The sequence below is a fragment of the Rhizopus delemar genome, genomic scaffold (assembly GCF_000149305.1).
Source record: "Rhizopus delemar RA 99-880 supercont3.18 genomic scaffold, whole genome shotgun sequence".
Classification (NCBI taxonomy): domain Eukaryota; kingdom Fungi; phylum Mucoromycota; class Mucoromycetes; order Mucorales; family Rhizopodaceae; genus Rhizopus; species Rhizopus delemar.
The window spans coordinates 489,217-509,720 of NW_027137844.1; the positions used below are offsets into that span (position 1 = coordinate 489,217).

Here is a 20,504-nt window from a genome sequence, read left to right on the forward strand (position 1 = left end):
TTTGGAAAAGTAGGCACATCTTTCTATAAATAAAGAAAAGGTTAGATCAAATAGATACCAAATATACAAACTTACTGAGACATGAGTCACTATATGTTTTGTGAACATAGATTTATAAGGAAACCCTTTGCCACATGTATCGCACTTGAAGCGTGTGTCTTGCTCATGTACCACTGAAACATGTGTCTTGTAGCTTCTTTTCTACAAAATTTTGGTTATGTTTAGCTTTTCTGTCAATATCACATACAAAAAATAGTTACCGATTGTAGAATGGAGTTGCAGCCAGGCCACTCGCATTGAATAGGGTCTTGCTCTGTATGCTTTTCTTTGATATGCTGTCTCAAGTTATTTTGCTTGGTATAAGTCTTTTGACAGATATTACAAACTATCGGATGTTCATGTCTAATGTGTTTACGCAGTTCTGTCCATTTTTTGAATACAATCCCACATTGATCACAGTTGTATAATACAGGGTCTATTTGATAAGTAAGATAAAACCTTCTAATACGTAGCTCTCTTTCTTACTTTTATGGACTCTGTTTTGATGTTTCTCCAAGGCTTGCAAACTATCAAATGTACTACCACACTCACAAACATGAGAGTTTTTATTATGTGAGGCTTTATGCCATCTTAATTTAACTCTTTTTGCAAACACTTCTGTACAACCCGGAAAATCACACTATATCGACATGCGTAAGAAAGAGAAGACGATCTTTTCTTTTTCTTCTTACCTGCAATAGAGGTGCTGTATGCGTTTTTTCATGACGTTGAAGATGTTGTCTTGTTGTGAATGCAGCTTCACAGTTTTCAAAAGAACAGTAAAAGTCTTTAACACTAGAATGGCTTTTTAAATGGACAGAGAGGTGAGAAGATCTACGATAGGCTTTACTGCAATTAGGAAAATTACAGACATAAGGCCTCTAAAGTTCAATTAATAACTTTTGACACCAATTAAACGAAAAGGCCCACCTCTCCTGTATGAGATCTTTCGTGTTCAGCAAGTTTGCATAATTTCTTATATGTTTTTTCACAATAACTGCACTTGTGCTCTATTTTTCGTTTTTTATTATTGTTGCTGTGATCGATCTCTTCCATTACCAACCCCAAAAAAAAAAAAAAAAAAAAAAAAAAAAAAAAAAAAGAAAAAAAAAAACAATTAACTCACTTATTGTGACAGCCAGAAATCGGGCATAATTTCTCTTGTGAATGCCTTTGAATAATCTCAACCTTCTTTTGCACACAAGAAAACTCCTTGCACAATCTATTAGTGGATAAAAGCTTCAACTGGATACAGTTATTATTGTAATCATCAATAAATATTATCCTTTTAGTTGTTTGTCTTTTGCTCTACTTGTTTTAAATATTTTTTCATAGACATTCAATTTCTTTTATAGTTTATTATCCAAACAAAATATAAAGATAACTTACTTTGCTAAGCTAAAGATTTTCAAATAAAACGAATGGATTTCATTTCAAAACCCTTGGGATATTTAGTGTAAATTTGTGTGATATAAAAAGTAATGGCCTTGGATACTTTAGTCATAGAACGATGCATAAAATGAAACATAAAAGATGTAATCAGAAAGTACATGAATATTTATTTAAAAACAAAAGAATAATAAAGAAAGAAAAAAAAGATTATGAATGATGATTTGAACCTATTTGCAAATTGTTAAATTGTTGACTAAACTGCAATGATCCCATTTGTTGGTGAGATTTTTCAGCTGTTGATGAATTGTTATTAAGAAATGATTGTTTCATATTTTCATCTTTTATTATTTCCCCTTTTTTTGCTGCTTCAATCATTTGCTCTAATTCTCTTATCCTTTCTTGATATTGTGTCACTTCTTCACGTAGTTCCTTAATATGGTCCACAGATAATTTCAAAATAGTGCCTTTATTTATTGCTCTTCCATTCGTATTCGCTTGACCATTAGTTACTGACATCACATTTGAACTGGTCGGTGCTGCTTCTATTAGTCTTTCTGGTAATAAAGCACACAATTCTATCACACAAATATAAATAATTCTTACTTTTTCTTTTCCTTTTTCTTTCTTTTTACCTTGTATACGCTCATTTATATTATCTCTTCTTCTTCTTTCAACCGCATTATGACTTTCTCTTCTTCGACGTCTTTTTTCAAATATCTCTTGAAGGCTTTTATAATTTTATAAGTCATCTCTTTCTCTCTTTCTTCTCATCCACTTTACTTACTTTTTTTGATTCACTTCTTCTTCATCATTAACAGTATAATTATCCAAATGACCAGTGGAAGCAGAAGGAGATACAATACCAGTAAAGATAGGTGACTGACCAAATGAAGAAGTATTTGAATCAAGACTTGTACCAAACCAGTTCTGGGAATTATTATTATCGTAAGGTACACCACGGTTAGGAGGACTCATGGCAATAGAAGCCACTGTACCAAATGAATTTTGACGTTGATGGAGTTGATAAGATGGGTTAAATAACCGACTGTTTCGTACAACGGGAACAGCTCCGACTGTTGTATGTGGAGTCCCCATCATTCCATTTGATGAAAAATGATCATTTTCAAGGTTAAAATCTTGCTGTGTAGGTGAGTACATTTTTTTGAGAAAGAAAAAGAGAAAACGATTAAGTTGAAAAAAGAAAAATAAAAAAAAAATAAAAAAAAAAGAATAAAAAAATAATAAAAATAAAAACAACAAAAAAAGGGGGACGAAAAAGAAGGAGTTTTTTTTATTTCCTTCTTTGTTATCACAATTCAGGCTTTTTCATAAAAAAAAAAAAGAAAAATAGAAAAAAGGTTTAAAACCCGCCTTTTCCCACCGAAACAATTAGGGCTAAAAGATATTCATCAAAATGAATCGTATTGCCCAGTTGAATAAGCAACTCTACTACATTAATCTATAACTGAGTTCATGTAAGCTATGATCTTGCTGACCTTAAAAAAGCTGTAAGCTCTTACTTAGATGACGACATCTAAAAAAACAAATCCTAAAGTACATGAAAATGCGTTTGGTTAGGAAAGTCATTAGGCCTTTGCTGCGGTTGAACAAGTTTAGCTGATACACAAAATACATATATCATTTATTGATCATAGTGGTTTATACTTCTTCTCAATTATAGTAAAAAGAGCCATTACAGAAGAACATGTACTAACTTGTTTATCACAAAAAATAGCATTGTTTTGTGACTTTAGTAAACTTGTGAATAAAGCCAACTTCTTTTCATACACTATTTTCTCTTGTAAGCTGTTTAAACAATCATATTTGTCTTTACTAGTAAAAAGATTGTACCATTCAGAAATGATTTGCTTTGTTATAAATCCTATTTTCAATAGCGCGTTATCTAAATTGGTTATTGTCTCCACAGAGATGAATATCATGTTTTCATAAATTCTTTATTACAGCCAATCATATAACATATACTTTATGTTAAATTCGTTCTTCATCAAACTGTTTGGTTCCTGGTTCCTTTTTTTTTTACCTTGAAATACTATTGTAAAATAAAATAGAAATAAAACATTATTTATATATAAGCCCATATCGGTGAATAAGATTGGCGCTCAATTTTAAATGATGTCTTTATACACTGTAAACATAAAGTGTACCATTGCTTGAAATTGTTAAATGTGAGCCTAATCAGTTATCACATTAGAAAGATCACTGCCTCGAGGAAAAATGTCCGGTATTTTATTCCGGTCACAAAAAAATCACAATTAAGCTGGTTGAACCAACCAGACTTTATAAGAAACGCTTTTTTCAATATTTTTCTTTTTTTTGTTTTTTATTAAATATTTGTAAGTAAAAGAGCAGGACGATTAAAAACATATACTTACTTTAATTATGTCTGCATAGATCATTGAAGACCCAGCAAACTATATAATAATTAAGCAAGTAAATTCAGGTATGACGTTGGATGACGACGCATCCTTTAATAACACCCATTCTTTTCAAGTATTGGACAAGACACAATTAAAACCGACTCATCCTTCTTCAAAAGTGAATGTTGTTCAACTTACTTCCACTGCAAATACTTCACAAGAAATGTGGGATAGAATGAAACAAGATACAAAAGAACAAGACCAACAAAAGCAACAGCAACAGTCTATTGTGGTCAAGACAAGTATGTTTGAGTTCCATTTCGAATTTGGCTCGAAGCGACCTCCAAGAGCCCCGGTAAATACCGAAGAAGAGGATGAAGACTGCTATTGCTCGGAGCAAGAGGAAGATTTGGATATAGAACAAGATGATGACATGTCAGAAGAGGAAGGACAAGAGGAAACCCTATCGGAAGGTTATGTGGCAGAATATGAACATTCAATTGTATCAGAAGAATCATATCAAGATAAAACAGACGGCCAGTTAGTGAAAATGATTGATACAAAACAGTTACCATCAGCTACTGCTGATGCTATGGAAACATATGAAAACATAGGAGAAAACATATATATTGGCTCAGCAACAGGAAGATCTATGGCAGAAGAATCTATGCCGTGTGAATGCAAATATGATCCAGACCTAGATGACCCTTCTGAAGCTTGTGGTGATGATAATGCTTGTATCAATCGTATGATGTTTATGGAATGCATCGCTCAAGATTGTCCATGTGGTAGATTATGTAGAAATAGACGATTTCAGCTTGGACAATATGCTAGAGTTGATGTTATTCGAACTGAAAAAAAAGGCTATGGTTTAAGAGCATTAACTGATTTATCAAGGTAAATTTCACTGTTTTTACTTGTACACTATGACTGATTTGACTATTGTAGTAATTCATTTATTATGGAATATATTGGAGAAGTCATTACCCAAAATGAATTTTTGCATCGAACAAGAGAATACGATGCTCAAGGGTTCAAGCATTATTATTTCATGACGCTCAAAAACGATGAAATTATCGATGCTACCAGAAAGGGCTGTCTGGCGAGGTTCATGAACCATTCTTGTCGTCCAAACTGTGTAACTCAGAAATGGGTGATTGGTAAAAAGATGAGAATCGGGATATTTACAAGTCGAAACATCAAAGCGGGAGAAGAATTGACTTTTGACTATAAATTTGAACGATACGGAGCTGTAGCACAAAAATGCTTTTGTGGTGAAGTAAACTGTAAAGGATTTATTGGAGCAGCAGCAACAAACGAACACGTGGAAGAAGAGGTGCTGACAGATTCAGATAGTTCCTCAGAAGATGATAATGAAGTGAATATTGAAAAGATTCAGCCTCTGCAGGATGTGGATAGAGTTCAAGCGTTTGTAAAGAAAATGTTGAACTCAGTTGGAAAACCAAAGTTGGTCAACAAACTTTTAATGCGATTAAAATTAACAAACCCATATAATTCGTATGGAAGAGATATTTTGAAAATGATTATCCGGTTACACGGTCTTAGAATGCTCAAGTTTTGGCTGGGCGAATGGAAGCATAATGACACCATTGTATACAAGTCACTGGAGGTATTGGAACAATTGCCACTTGCTAATCGAAATGGACTTGAAGACTGTAAACTACTTGATGTAGTCGAACGATTTACTAAACACGAAAACGAAAAAATTAGTCAATTAGCAACAGATCTATTAAATAAATGGAAAGAACTGAAAAGTGTCTACCGCATCCCTAAAAGACCCCATGTGGAGATGGCAGACAACAATCATAGTAGCCTTATTACTGATACTATTAATGTTACTGATAATATTGCTATGGGTACTACACCTATTTTGGAGGATACTACTATAATTGCTGCTCCTAATGATATTATCACTACTGCTTCTGCTGAAGGTAACAATGTATTTAGTAGTAAGAAAAAAGAAACAAGTCCAAAGAAAAAGATTAGATTTGAATCGACTAGAGAGCTATTCGACCCAGATGATGATTATTATGAATATATTCCCATAAATACAACAATTGAAGAACTAGCGAGGATAATGAAGTATCCAACATTACCAAGCGATATACCCACTGGACTTACAAAAAATAATGTTACTACTGTAAATAGCCAAAACAATCTGTACGATTATTATAATTATTATTATTATTACTATAATTATAATTATCATTGTCCAACACAAGAACAGTCATCATTGCCTGTGAATTGGCAGTTAGTTATGAATGAAGATGGATCAGGTTATTATTACAATACACTTACGCAACAAGCACAATGGGAACTACCTCAAGAGGATCAAGCTCATGTTGTTCCACCTACTTCTTCTCCTCCACCATTTCCACTTCCACCGCCACCACCACCTGTCCTTTCTCCTCCACCTCCTCCTCCTCCTCCTCCTCCTCCTTCACAGCCTCCTCTTTCGCGATCACCGTCACCTCACCCTACTGCTGGGAAAATATCAACGCCTGCGGCTAGCATAACTGAAGAAGACGAAGGTTTAAATGAAATTGAACTAAAAAACGAGATTGGAAAAGTGGTTACAAAATACTTGAGTTTAACAAATCAGCAATGTTTATGGAAAGGTGACAAACACTTGTTTAAAGATATGGCAAGAAAGGTAAAAAGCATAAGAAGAAGAAAAAGTAATTAACTTAAATTTTGGTTATTCATGTATAGATCACACATTATATTGTGGATAAAGAAATGAAGTCTGGAAGGAAGATCAAAGCACTAGATAGTAATTTACGTGTAAAGATTGAAAAGTTTATTGATACCTTTAAGCAATTGTAAATAAAAGTGGTTTCCATATGTATTCATTTTCATTTTACTGTAAATTTAAATAAATGCATTTTTATTCGTTATGCCTGAATAGGCTCTTGTATTCAAATTTATAATAATGAGAAGCTCTATAATATAGCAAGCATATTAAAGGATAGGGTATATTGATTATTTATTACATTTGTTTAGATGATAGGATACAAATTGGATAATATCAAAGGAGGTTATTGTCATTAGAGGAAATTGTAAGGACAATGAAAGAGGCAATGCCTCCTGTCTTTGTCTTTTCCGATGCCTATGAAATGCTTATACTTAATATCAATTAGAATTAACAAATGTCATTCTTCAATATGTATATGGAAATAATTCATTACTCTCAATATGAATGCTTCTTGTAGCAAGTTTTTAAAGGAATTCCAAAATCTCCTATTTGAGCAGGCCCATTAAATGTCGATGCTTTTTTAACAATATATAGACAGCTATAGACATCAAGTCTTTTGAGTAAGTCTGCAAGTACTTTATTCTTCAATAACTGTTTGGTTGCTTTCTTGCCAGGCAACAAAAAGCAGAAAGCAGCAAAAAAGATTATAAATTTGATTAGAAATATTGGTTGGCATCTATAAATAAACAAGCCGGTGATTATGACACTATTTGGGAAACAACGGATAATACATGATTATAAAAGCCTTGTCGCAATTATACAAGTAAAACACTGTCGATTCTAGTTTATAGCAAGCAGCAAAAAGAAATACATTATGAGTGGAGCGTGAATCTTTTCTATACGTTGTACATAAATCATGCGAAAGTTATGAGTAGATAGTAATCCTCTTACAAAGAAAAAAAGGGAGCATTACAAAAGCTAGCTTGCAAATCTCCTAGCGATATTAAAAAGCATCTCAGAATAAAATGAACTTGGGAAAAAAGACAGTCAGCTACTTAAGCAATCCAACATCTTGCTCTTTTACTGCTATCAGATAAAAATTAACACAGTTAATGCTTCAACAAGAAAAGGGAGCAGATATAAATGAAAGCGAAGAATAAAACATTTTATACATATTCTAAACGACTAAACTCATTAAAATGAAGAAACAACTGTTTAGAGAGTGACGCCTTTAGTCGGAGTATGGCCTCCATATGACCAAAAACTTTCCCACTGCATTGTTTTATCACAATAGAATTTTTTATTATTATTATTACTTTTTTTTTTCGTAAAATAAGTTGGATAATGACTTTTTCAAATCAACTATTATGCAGTCTAGTAATCAATCAAAGTTAAATAAAAACCAAAGCCAACATAAAAATAAAAGTGGCCGAAGAAGACGGCGCCCAAGAAATACAAAGAACCAAGCTGAAAATATAAAAGAACAAGAAGGTATTTTGAATAAAGAATCTATACTTAACTTAGCCGACCTTGCAAGGTATAAAAAAGAACTGCTTGTATTCGTATTTCTACTAATTCTTTTTATAAAAATAAAAAGTGAATCGCATGCTTTAGAAAAACAATTGAGTGAGCTTCAAAAGCAACTTAAGATAAACTACTCAAACTTCTCCAACAAAGAACAAAGTCATATGGCAAAGGCAGCTGCTATAGAACAGATAACTGCAACAGAAGAAGAGATAGAATATGTTCGTCAAAGGTACAATAACAACGGCATGTTTCTGCATTAGTGGCTAACGAGAATGCTTGAAATAGCTTAAAAAAGGCTTACAAAAGAATTCTCGATACTAAATTAACTTATGCCATTGATCATCACATTGAAGACAAAACATGGAGATATATCTTTTATGCAGACATTGAGGGTATTCGTAGCAAACTACGTCATAAGCCAGGTGATAAAGAGCTAGAAAAGAGGCTGCTTTTACGCATCGAATCAGCATTTAAGTTTTATAGAGAATTGAACAGCAAGATAAAATCAGATTATCACATTGAAGATACAAAAGTATTTGGTATTGAGCAATTTAAACAAGAGGATAATGATACTATAGCACGCCTCTTACAGTTTAATTACATCTGTCTTGGTGATTTGTCGCGCTACCATGCACAATTAGCTATGCAAAACAAAAACAAAAAGTATACAGAATATTGGGCATTAGCAAAGACATGTTATTTCAAGGCTGTAGATGTATTTCGATTGAGCGGTAAGCCTTATTGTCAATTAGCACTTGCATCAATATCGAATGGAAACGCCATCGATGTTGTCTGGTATTATTGTATGAGGTATTCTATCAAAAAAAAAAAAAAAAAATAGTGGGGATATTGGCTAAAATGTTTATTTGATAATTTAATACAACGCTTTCTAGTCTGGCAGTAAAATTCCCTTCATCAGTTGCAAGGGACAACATGAATTCATTTTATTCAAAGCTAAAGCTTGATACTACGAAAGCTTCGGGTGGTCAAACACCTATTGTTATGATATCGCAGTTTGTTGAATCCCTTCTGCACATACACAGGTCAATCATGTTTAATCAGAATGAAGATAATGAAAGTCTTCCAGCTGTGTTGCCTATTACTAACCAACTTGGACAAGTTGTGCATGATCTTATTGTGAACCAGGATGAAAAAACAACTACTACTCTCCATATCCTCAAAACAACTTTGACACGCACAATTACGATTGCAATGATTTCTATTTGGGTTGCTGGAGAAAAACTAAAAGAAAAAACAAACTTTACTCTGCGACCGTTAATTTTATCTTCACAAGTATATCTATATACCTTTGTGTTTTCACTTTTAAGGAACCTTTACCGATCTTCAAGGGAGGCCTTTGCAAAAATGGAAGATAAAACACTGGAACTTATAGTAGATGATGTCTTATTACAAGGACTTTGCATTTGGTCTACTTTTATCTCGTCCAATTTTACCGCCCTATCACAACACTGTTCAGCAGTATCTACTAGACATAGAGACTCAGAAAAAAAGGCGTTATTGGATGCTGTTCAATCCTTTGTGTCTTTACTAGTCAGTCATCCCTCCTTTCCAGATCCTGTATTAAACACATTACCATCTACTTATCCGATTTCAGAAGATTTACAACTGTTAGGCATTGTCCCCCTGGCTTCATTCCATCAAACAGTCGATTTTTTTAAGGAACAGGTTTATGAGGCAGAACAAAATCCGGAAGCAAAGAGACAAGTGCGCTGGGGAAGAGTACGAGAGATGATCAAAAAGATGGCGGATTCTACAGTAAGTAACATAAAAAGAATATAATAAAAGTTTCTAATTAACTGTTGGTTTACTTACAGACATTCGGGTTTATTCAATACAGCCAAGCTGAGCAGAAATATAATATAGTAGATGAAAATGCAAAGGTAAAAAAAAAAAAAAAAATTATGGCATATAAGTGTATTTAACTTGATGTGTACAGCGCCAACAACAAAATCGATTCATGAAAGCATTAGCAACTCAGCGTTTGATGGAACAAGTGTCCTCTTTAGAGAAGAATGTAAATCGTATGTCATCAATTTCATTTACTAAAAAGGAGGAAAAGACACACAAGGATGTATATACATGTATAGTGGATGTTACCGTTTTCTTGGATGGGTTACCCAAGGTCAAAAAATGGGCTAATCAGTCTCCTGGACAAAGCTCATTAGAAATAATCGTCCCGCTTGAAGGTTTGTGAAATAGCATAAAAGTATGTATAGCGTAAAATAACCCATATATTACCGTTTTACTGTAGTTATTGATTTACTAGATGATTATAAGAAAGGAAGTTCACACATGAACTTGCAAGCAAGAGAATCAAATCGTTATTTGGATCAAAAACTGCTTGAGACAAAGGTGAAGGAAACAATCACCACTTCTTCCCTTCGTACACAAAAGCTTGGTGAGAAATTATCTGATTGGGATGATGCCGAAACATACTGGATTGGAGAGGAAAGCGAATCAAGTAGATTGGATGAACTACTTTTGTCTGAAAATGAAAACAATGACAGTAATGATGAAGATGCTGTATCTGTTGCAAGTAGCAGCAGTTCTAATAGTAGTATTTTGGTGCCGACATCAAGAAGAACCAGGGATGAAGGTTCTGACATTGAATCATCAGATGAAGAGGAAGTGTACGATTATCAAGATCTACAGGAAGAGGAGGACTCAAACAATGGCGAAACTTATACTTTTAACGATGTTCCTATGAAATATCGTCAAATCCTTAGCTGCTTATTATATTATCACAGTAAAATACAAGAAACAGCTGAAGAGAACCAGCCGGAGAGACTTGCCCTTATTACTAATGATGAAGACTTGGCTTATTGGGCAGAACTATTTGGCGATCCAAAAACTCGCAAGAGATTGCTGGTTAAAACAGTAAACGATTGGGATTACTTAGTTTCCAAACCCGACTTTGAAAAATCCTATGAATACACTTGGAAACATCGATGAATGAAGTACATATTAAAACATGTGCTTTTATTTAACGAAGAAAAAAAGGACTTGCTTATTGCTTCTTGGCAGCCTTGACAGTTGAGGCAAGAGCGAAACGACGCTATAATAAGATAAAACTCGGATTAAACATACATCCCTTTTTTAACCTTTCATTTTTTTTGTTACCTTGTTCTTCAACTTGTTCAACTTGAAACGGTCGAAATCGGTCAAAGAAGTACGAATCTTACGTTGTTCGATCTTCTTGGCCCAGGCGGTCTTGTTCCAGGCAGCAACGGCATCGCTCTTTTCCAAAGCCTTCTTAAGAGCGGATTGACCGACACTACGGGGGAGTTTCTTGAGAACAATGGGAGTCAAAACCAAACGGCGGTAAGGGAAAGCTTGACGAGCAACGCCAGTGGTGGGACCGTCAATGAGAGCCTAATAATCATTCCCAATTCAGTCAAACTTTATCCAGATCGTTATTATAAAAGACTTACGCGGTTGTGGTCAATAATATCAACGATGACAGCTAATTTGCCAGCATCAGCACCGTGGTTAATAAGGACAACACGGCCAACTTCGACTTGACGCTTAAAGGTACCTTGCTATACAAATTTAGTTTAATATTCATTCTACTTGCAATTTTATTCCCTTCAATATCCTCTTCTCTCTCCCCTAATTTCCTATTTTGCCCTTATTTCCCTCCACTCTTTTCAACCATCTTTTTTCAAACATCCATTCTCCTCTTATCTATTTTTCTGTTTTATGATAATTTTGGACGGATACGTACAACCATTGTTATGGATTATATAGTCAGAGAAAGAACGGTTGATAGTTCAGTCTCATGGATACATTTACACGCAAGATAGAGCTTTCCCGAAGTACAACTGAGATTGAAAGTAGTCCGACAACCAAGAGGCCTTTTCCGGACAAATACTGAAAAGATGAAAAGTGGCTTAGACATGTAAATGTTGAATGTCTTCTGCAAAGTATCAAGCTTTTTCATGCATTTTTGAAAAGAAAGACGAAAAACTATTTTTCCGATGACTTAAATTTCCTGATTAGGACTTCAGTCGATTTTCAACAATGGTATAGATTTGTAAACTTACTTTATAGCAGGTGATATAAAATACATCATAAGTATATCCGGGTCAAATTTTCTTTCCGCTTCTAATATATTTATGAACATGCAGAGTCTTAAAATTATTTGATGCCATCATCTCTTTTTTAGCTTAGTCACTGCACATAACTGGCTATTTTTAAGAAAAACTTTCTATGTACATTTTTCAAAATAACAGTAAACTGATTTATCTTCCCATAAGGCTTTATTACTTGATATTTATATAATGACCTTGAACATTTTTTCTTACTTCCATGTACTTTTGAGATTTGATAAACTTGGTTAAGCCGTTTAAAATATTGAGAGGAAGGCCCCTTACTATTTGGATTTCTAAGTAATTAAGCCAACCACCTAATTATTGTCCATAGGTATAGAAAATTATTATTAAAATCAATTGCTTTTTACATGTCATAAAGGCTTTCTTCGTAAAGAATTACCATGAATCTTAAGAGCGCGATTTCACAGCAATAATTTAAATAGCGCTACACAGCATAATTTGGACCTTTTTCTTTTTCAAAACAAAAATGAATAGACTTTTTGGTTCTAGCAAGAAAGTTCCTAAACCTACACTAACGGATGCCATCAATTCTGTAAGTGGCTAAAAAACCAAATATATATAAAAATACATTCTATCTTCTAATCTCAATGGCTCTTCTTTATTAGGCCGATGTTAGGGTTGATGCTGTTGAAGTAAAAATAAAAAAATTAGATGCGGAACTCACAAGGTATAGGGACCAATTAAAGAAAATGAGAGAAGGTCCAGCAAAGGTAAAAAGGAATACAATAGAAGTGTACATAAAATACTAAATAAACTTTAGAAAAACGTTCAACAAAAGGCGTTACGAGTGCTGAAACAAAAGAAACTGCAAGTAGATTCACTTGTGATGACCTTGATTTACTTATTTTTTCCTTGGCATTTAGATATGAGGCTCAAAGAGATAATTTACAGCAGCAATCATTTAATATGGAACAGGCACAAATGACGACTGAAAACTTACGAAACGTTATGGCTACTGTAGATGCTATGCAAACAGCAAATAAAGAAATGAAAAAGCAATACAAGAATGTTGATCTGGACAAGATTGATGTAAATGCATTTTTTTACTTGGCGGAAGCATATATCTAACTTTTCAATATAGCAATTACAGGATGAAATGGAAGACTTGATGGAACAAGCCAATGAGGTACAGGAAACTCTTGGCAGATCATACAATTTACCAGATGATGTTGACGTGGATGACCTCGAAGCTGGTAAACAAAAAATAAGCAGATAATCAACATTTCATAAATTGAAAGCTTACCATATATTTATATTAGAATTGGATGCGCTTGGCGATGAGCTAGAGTTTGAAGAGGAAGATGTACCTTCTTATTTACAGGAAACACCGGATTTGGAGCTTCCAAAGACGGCAGAAACAGATCCTCAATCGGTAAAGAAGCCTTTCTACATATTAATTCTATTCTATTCATTCTTACTTGCAACAGGGCGTTAAATTAGATGAGTTTGGTTTACCCGTTACAGCTGAAAGTCCTATGAAGGCTTAATTTATTGAGCTTAATTCATTTTGTCAATGAATTCTCTCTTTTAATGCTTCATTTCAGTTTATAATCAAAAATAAAGATTTTTATGTGCAAATGTTTATTATAACAAAAGGATAAAAAATCCCTAGTAAGTTTATTTAAAAAGTGTCTTCATTCAGTGCGCTGTTGCTTAGTCTACAAAGACAAATTAAAAACAATGAGTAACCATATTTATTTAAAAGAGGCAAAATGATCAAACTTACTTCTGGTTGATCTTCATCTTCTAATTTACGTTTCAACCTAATATTATTTAAATTATCGGCCAAGGTTCCTCCCTTGACAGCATCTGCATGGCAAGTAGCATGGTAAATTTTATTACTTTCCATGACGGCGTTTTTATACATCCATTCCTCTTCATCATCGTTCCAGAAGTCAACGAATGTCTCGCCACAAATAGGGCATGTTATTCTTTCATCGGTTTGCTTAATAACTGTATGATCATCTGGGTTGATAATATCTTCAGTTGAATTGGCACCTTCATTAGGCTTAACAGCATGTCCCATCCCATCATGAAGGAAAGTAGGTACTAAAGCACATGTCATTTATTTAGAATTTAAACTACCACTGTATCGTATTAATTTTTACCTTGTTGGCTCATAGACTCTCCTCCTTCGCCGTGAATCCATTCTTCTACAGTAACAAACCAAGAACGAGATAAGCCACGTTTTACTCTCTCTTTCATCTTTCTGTTTTGTCTAAAGTGCGAATCTAAATGTGCATCCATCTTTTGTTGACCTTTTTCAGTTTTAGGATATCGGAAACCACACTGTTTGCACTGAAGAGGTTCAGCAGAATAGAGCAATTCAATAGCACCAGGCCGAGGAATCTGAAGGTCTTTGGATTCTAGCACAAATGGACCTAAACTCTCCAAGCTCAATGACTTGCTTGGTGCTGGATCCAAGTAACCCATGGAAGTTAAGCTTTTTAATAGATCAGCAGTGTCCACTTTAGCGACAGCAGGAACGGGAGTAGGAGATGCCGCATATGGGGTTGAAGATAAAACTGATGCAGTGTTGATAACAGGAGATTTATTGAGTAATGGCGATGATGTGCTATTTATTATACTACTAGTTATAGTAGGAGTAGCAGTAACAATATTTGCACTAGTGGTAGCAGTTGTAGAAGCAATTTGAGAGAGATATTGTTCAATTGGATTTGCTTGGGCAGGAGAAAGTGTAGGTAGGATAGCTTGAATCTTTTCCAAAAAAGAAATGAATAAATAAATACAACATAAAAAAGTCTTTTATTACCTGGCCAATAAGTTGCTTTACAGAATTACTTGCTGGTGATTGTGTTATTTGTACTTGTGGTGTAGTAGGTTTATTTAATGTGTTTGCTGTTGTTTGATATGTATGCATGGGCTGTGGCTGTTGAGGAAGTATTGATTGTATTTGTGCCAAGATATTTGCTGTTGAAGATGACTATTATTTTAAACAAAAAAATGAGTTTATGAACATGTAAATAAAGAAGTTATTTTTACCGATAGAGTTTCTTGCTTTGTTTGTTGAGTGGTTGTAGTAACAGAAGGAATTGTAGTTTTATAGCGTGGATCTCTGCTATTAGCTTGAAGATGCTTATCCTTTTATAATTACTTTCATTATTTTTCTTCTCCTTTTTATCAATAGCATTGTTTATTACCTTATTTACAAAGTTAGGATTAACATGAATGTTATTAGATTGTTTTGCTTGTTTTTCTCGAATATAAATAATAGATTTTTCAATTGGCTCAATAACATGACGAGGAAACACAGGGCGACCACCAGGCATACCATTCTTCCATGTTTGTAGTAACCTTTCAAACCTTTCTCTAACACTTGGCTCACTTAAAGTATAAGCGTCTAAAAAGACATTGACCATATTTCTTCCAAATATTGTTATATAAATACCACCAACATTCTTACAAATAGAATCAATTAAATAAAGAACAGGCAGTTTTTGTCCAACCGCATTCTAATTGACTTTAATATGCTTCTTATTTAACTTGAATTGTTTTTATTTTTACTTACAATCCTTAGTTGATTTTCAATTTCTTTTACAATAACAGTAGCAGCACCTTGATTTTCTTGAGCCATAATAGTTAGATTGGTAATAATTGGTTTACTATTAAATGTAAGTTCAGATAATGCCGTACGATAATTTCTTCGAAGTATTTCAAGATCTCTATTTCCTTGTTGCTGTTGCTGCTGTTGATATTGCCTTCTCTGTTGATCATTCATTGTATTCACAGACATTTTTATATAAAAAATGTGTAAAAAGTTCAAATTGTAAGTGTTCTGAAATAAAGGTTTTTTTTTCTTTTTTAACTTTTTTTAACAAGTTCAAATTAAATGAAAATAAAAACAAAAACTTTCTTTGCAAAGAAAAAAGAAACCGTTAATATAAATTATTTATTTTTCTTTCTCTTTCTCTTTTTTTTTTCTTTGTTTTCTTTTTTCTTTTTCTAGTCCTTTTTTCTTATGCTTGTTATGTAAGAAAAGAAGTTCTTCTTGGGATTAAAAAAGGAGAAGGGTAGAGGAGAGTCTAAGGAAAACAAGAATTTATAGCTCAATGACCAAAAGCAAAAATAAATAACTTACCTTTTAATGATAAACAATGAAAGAAAAGAAGAAATAAATGGGGAAAAAAATATTTTCATATTTAATTCAGAATATTACGTAAAGTCCCATGATTCATTTCCGCTCAAATATTGAACCAATAGAATTCCCTTGTTTATTTAATAGCAAATTCCTGTGCTTTTTGTCAGTATCATGACCTCAGGTCTCTCAGATCCCCAGTCGGGTCTCCGAAACTTACATATCGGAAATTGAAATGTTTAGGTATAGTGCTCTAACCTATGAAATACTTCACTTTTACAAAAAGTAAAGTGCGATCGGGTCTCTGATATCCAATGTATCCTTTGTATACTTTGATAACCAATAAAGTGCTTGAAAAGCTTTTTTATGCAACTCAGCTTTGCTGTAATAGAAAAAAAAGGGGAGTGACAGGGCAAGTACAAGAAGTCCTTTGACGTTTCATATAAAAGCCAAATTTCTAATATTGATTGGTGCATACGGTAAGCTACATTATTGTGACAAATATCGGTTGTTAGGGATTGGATCCTCATATCAACAATTGAAAAATATACACTTTCTTTTTTGGCAACTAATTGCCAATTTTGCAAACATATCTCTTCTACTATTTGTTAAGCATTTCAATTGAACAATGCGTTGAAGAAAAATAGCCGATTATAATTGACATTGATAAATACATGTCTTAATACAAGATCATAAGTAAAATACGAGTTTATTTAAATAAGATTATACAATTGTTTCCAAGTAAGCATACTCTATTAGAATATGTATTGTATTAATGATAGTTCTTTGATAAGAAGTACCAATCAAGATAACAAGATATTTTCTGTTGTCAGTAACCCAATCTAATGTCAGGAATATTGCTAATCTTTCATATAATTGAAATAACACCTAAAATAACGTTATTCAAATCAGTGAGTAATTCCCAGAATAAAAGGTAATCTATGACAGACATACAAAAGAACAAATGAAAAGTTTTCATAATCATAATTAGAGATAACACTTGCTAAAGTACCTGAAGATTAGAAGAACGCTTACAATAGAAGATATCAAGCCACTCATTCAATAAGATATAAATACTTGCCTTCAATTAGAGTAATTTTTACTTTAACTTAAACTGAAATAAAGATCAGTCTCAAAAAGTACCTACATTGCTCTTTGTTTTTGCTTTTATCTCTTACTTGGTTATTATTACTACTATACGACACAATGAGTCACGATTCAAACGCTGGTCCTTCTACTAGAGATAATGATATCGCTCTTCCAGATGCTGAACATTATGAAGACATGATTCGAGCCAGGCTAGCAATGGATAAAAATACGCAAATGGTCATTGCTGAAAATCAAACATATCGTCCCAAGAACACGACTGCTGCTTATAAATCTAAGCAAAGAGAATGGTTTGTAAGTTAAAAGCTATATGTTATAAAGATTGTTTGGGTGATGATTTCTAAATTGTTTGAAATTGAAAATAGGAATGGTGCGCCAATAAAGAAAAAGTTGCGGATGGTACTATTGTTTATGACGCAAAGCTAGCTTTCTTTCTCAAAGACTATGTTTTGACCCGTGGAAACAAATTCAAGAAAAATGCAGATGGATCACCCGCACCATTGGGTAGGGAATCAGTCCTTGCTTATGTAAAAGCTGTGGTTGATTTATACCATCAACAGGTAGAAGCAGGATTCAATAAGCATACAATGGCAAGAGGACCTATCGTGAAGCGCTTTCTTGACACTCATACCAAAAAGGAAGCAAGACGCAAAAGAACCGAATATGAGGATCGTGGGAAAAATACTTTGAATGATGGCTATACAGATCAAGAATTGCTTCGAATCAATCAGTATTTTTTGATTCAAAACAACATCTTTTCTTTGAGAAACAAAGTCTGCTTTTCTATGAGCCATGCCATGCTTATGCGTAGTGAGACTGCTCTTGGAACACAGCTGCCAGATTTATTCATCATGGAACTCAAAAATCAAGGCCCCTCTACTTGCTTTGCTATAGTAGCCACTATAACATTTGGTAAGACTAATAAGGATGGCAAGATTCAATATGGTTCTGCTCTTCGCCATAGGGATGTTGAAGTTTGTCCACATGGCGCTTTTGCTCAATATTTTTTTTCCTTGTTCCATCATCAAAACCTACCATTTCCAAACTTCTCGACTCGCCGTGATTGGTATGATACTTATTTGTTTCCAAACACTACAGGGGATGGGTCAATTACCTATAGTGAACAAGCCAAGATTTATAAACAAGTGCTTAGGTATTGCGGTGTTCATTCAAGCAAGCTCACTCACATCAACAGAAAGAGTGCCATTAATATGGTTGCAAATGAAGGTGTCTCTGGAGACCAACAGAGACAAGTTGGACGTTGGGGTAGCGATAGAATGGTTGGTTGCTATTTAAGTGGCCTTCCTGTTGATGCCATTAAAGTGCTGGCCGGGTTCACTACTCGTAAGGGTGATTACTTCATCAATCGTGGTTCAATTGAGCCATCAGAAGAATTGCGCAAAATGGTGTTTCCTTGGATTGAATATTGGAGAGAGAAGTTTTACAGGAAGGAAGTTGAAGACGATATTGCTGGGCCAAACTTTTTAGATTTAATGGATTATTTAAGAACAGTTTTTTTGCAGGTAAGGATTATTTTTTTTACAAATCAAGTCATAATGCTTACGATATCTAATTATTTTTATCTTAGGACTCAGTGGTGTTGAAGGGAAAATACCCCGGAAGCTTTATTTGGTCCCACAGCATCTTTGATACTGATATTTACAAAGACTATGAAGAGCGTCTTTCATCTGCAATCGCTGCCAACGATGAGAAGTTCAAAATGAGCCAACATCTGGAAGTTTTGTTACCTGAAGTCGCAGCAGCTATGAAGACAGGGTTTGACTCAATGAATGCTATGCTGAACATAGTCCAATCTCAGAATCAACTTACTTTGAATGCAGTCAAGCAATTGGAAGCAGAAAACCGAACCATGCTCGCTGATTCTTTTTTGCAAATCTCAAACATGCTAAGACAAGGTGATGAGAATACACAAATTCAACAAACATCAACCATCCTTCCTTCCTCTTCTGTTCCGCTGTCATCTATTCCTTCCCCAAGTGCTGCTAACTCAAGAGGTCTACCATCATTCAAAATGAGTAGAAGTTTGATAAGCGTGACAGATGTATGGCGAGAATACTCTGTTGGTCTTGCTGGAAAGCCATCTATCAAGTCTATGGAAGAGCAGTACGGTGCAGATTGGCGCAAAGTAGACAACAGAACCGAGTCTAGGTTCTTTACTAGACGTCTTCCACTGTACAAGAAAATAGAGTCGCTGTCAAATGAAAGAGGTATAAGCTGTGAAGAAGCTGCACAATTTCTTGAATTCAGAAGAGTTTCTGACAAGCTTTCTATCAACCAAATGTGCAAGTTAGTCGCAGATAATCAGATTTAATTATTGAAATGTTTTTTGTTTACTATTGAATTAATAATAAAGTAATTTATTACAAATATATCATTCAAATGAAAGCGTTAAAGTATCAGCAGGAAAGCGGGATTTAAAATTTTCCAGAAACAAAGTATTTCACCATCCGTCCCTTCCCCCCAAAAAAATGAGGGGACCGCGTCGGAGACACTGCTATTCTTGAAAAAATACCCTCACAGTATTGATCTTCATCATAAAATAAAGTCAGAAATTTTTTAAAAAAAGACTCTGATGGCTTATTCTTACAGCTATCATTACTATAATTATATATTTGATAGCACAAGATTTGTTTTTTCAACTGAATAATGCTATGAAGATTGTAAACTAACAGAAATCAAGCATAAACTCAGCCAATTCTAATCTTCTAGTCTTTATAGCAAACATAGCCTTTCTTCCAGTTTTAAATCATAGCATAGTGTTATAATAGAGGACCACTGATATGTATTTTTGAAAAAACTCGCTATATAGCATATTTCCTACTATTCCTTTTCTAATAGTATTATGGCAGCTATTACATTGTTTTATCATTCTCTTTTGCTCAAATTCACTTTTCAATCTGTATAAAGTGGTTTTCTATTCATACTATATCACATTTAAAGCCAATTAATAATTAAATCAATTAAATGTATAAATTATTATCGCTCACAAGTTAAAAACACAACAGCTTTCTTAATTATCCGGTTTTAATAGCAATTATAGTACGCCCTATTTAGGATTATTGGTCTATTGTCGCTTTATTGTTAAGCCTATGTTT

General features: G+C 33.8%; 7 protein-coding genes across 7 annotated transcripts; 4 read left to right on the plus strand and 3 right to left on the minus strand.

Moving 5' to 3' along the window:
* Positions 1-1,638: 1,638 nt before the first annotated feature.
* Positions 1,639-2,589, minus strand: RO3G_16070 (uncharacterized protein; the record flags this gene model as incomplete). The annotated part of the gene is made up of 4 exons (XM_067670654.1): positions 1,639-1,658; positions 1,854-2,006; positions 2,064-2,158; positions 2,216-2,589. 4 exons carry the CDS (start codon positions 2,587-2,589, stop codon positions 1,639-1,641), a joined length of 642 nt encoding a protein of 213 aa, XP_067526755.1.
* A 1,305-nt stretch (positions 2,590-3,894) lies between these two features.
* Positions 3,895-6,837, plus strand: RO3G_16071 (uncharacterized protein; the record flags this gene model as incomplete). The annotated part of the gene is made up of 4 exons (XM_067670655.1): positions 3,895-4,706; positions 4,758-6,483; positions 6,543-6,652; positions 6,834-6,837. 4 exons carry the CDS (start codon positions 3,895-3,897, stop codon positions 6,835-6,837), a joined length of 2,652 nt encoding a protein of 883 aa, XP_067526756.1.
* A 3,193-nt stretch (positions 6,838-10,030) lies between these two features.
* On the plus strand, positions 10,031-11,025 carry RO3G_16072 (uncharacterized protein; the record flags this gene model as incomplete). The annotated part of the gene is made up of 2 exons (XM_067670656.1): positions 10,031-10,259; positions 10,325-11,025. 2 exons carry the CDS (start codon positions 10,031-10,033, stop codon positions 11,023-11,025), a joined length of 930 nt encoding a protein of 309 aa, XP_067526757.1.
* A 55-nt stretch (positions 11,026-11,080) lies between these two features.
* Positions 11,081-11,803, minus strand: RO3G_16073 (60S ribosomal protein eL14; the record flags this gene model as incomplete). The annotated part of the gene is made up of 4 exons (XM_067670657.1): positions 11,081-11,128; positions 11,194-11,445; positions 11,505-11,612; positions 11,798-11,803. The coding sequence occupies 4 exons, from the start codon at positions 11,801-11,803 to the stop codon at positions 11,081-11,083; spliced, it is 414 nt and encodes a 137-aa protein (XP_067526758.1).
* Positions 11,804-12,651: 848 nt separating this feature from the next.
* On the plus strand, positions 12,652-13,672 carry RO3G_16074 (uncharacterized protein; the record flags this gene model as incomplete). Its single annotated transcript, XM_067670658.1, has 7 exons — positions 12,652-12,717; positions 12,791-12,817; positions 12,859-12,895; positions 12,946-13,214; positions 13,267-13,378; positions 13,445-13,557; positions 13,613-13,672. The coding sequence occupies 7 exons, from the start codon at positions 12,652-12,654 to the stop codon at positions 13,670-13,672; spliced, it is 684 nt and encodes a 227-aa protein (XP_067526759.1).
* Positions 13,673-13,819: 147 nt separating this feature from the next.
* Positions 13,820-15,939, minus strand: RO3G_16075 (uncharacterized protein; the record flags this gene model as incomplete). Its single annotated transcript, XM_067670659.1, has 7 exons — positions 13,820-13,843; positions 13,912-14,234; positions 14,294-14,903; positions 14,959-15,129; positions 15,189-15,287; positions 15,347-15,658; positions 15,715-15,939. The coding sequence occupies 7 exons, from the start codon at positions 15,937-15,939 to the stop codon at positions 13,820-13,822; spliced, it is 1,764 nt and encodes a 587-aa protein (XP_067526760.1).
* Positions 15,940-17,487: 1,548 nt separating this feature from the next.
* On the plus strand, positions 17,488-19,720 carry RO3G_16076 (uncharacterized protein; the record flags this gene model as incomplete). The annotated part of the gene is made up of 3 exons (XM_067670660.1): positions 17,488-17,682; positions 17,754-18,911; positions 18,977-19,720. 3 exons carry the CDS (start codon positions 17,488-17,490, stop codon positions 19,718-19,720), a joined length of 2,097 nt encoding a protein of 698 aa, XP_067526761.1.
* Positions 19,721-20,504: the final 784 nt, after the last annotated feature.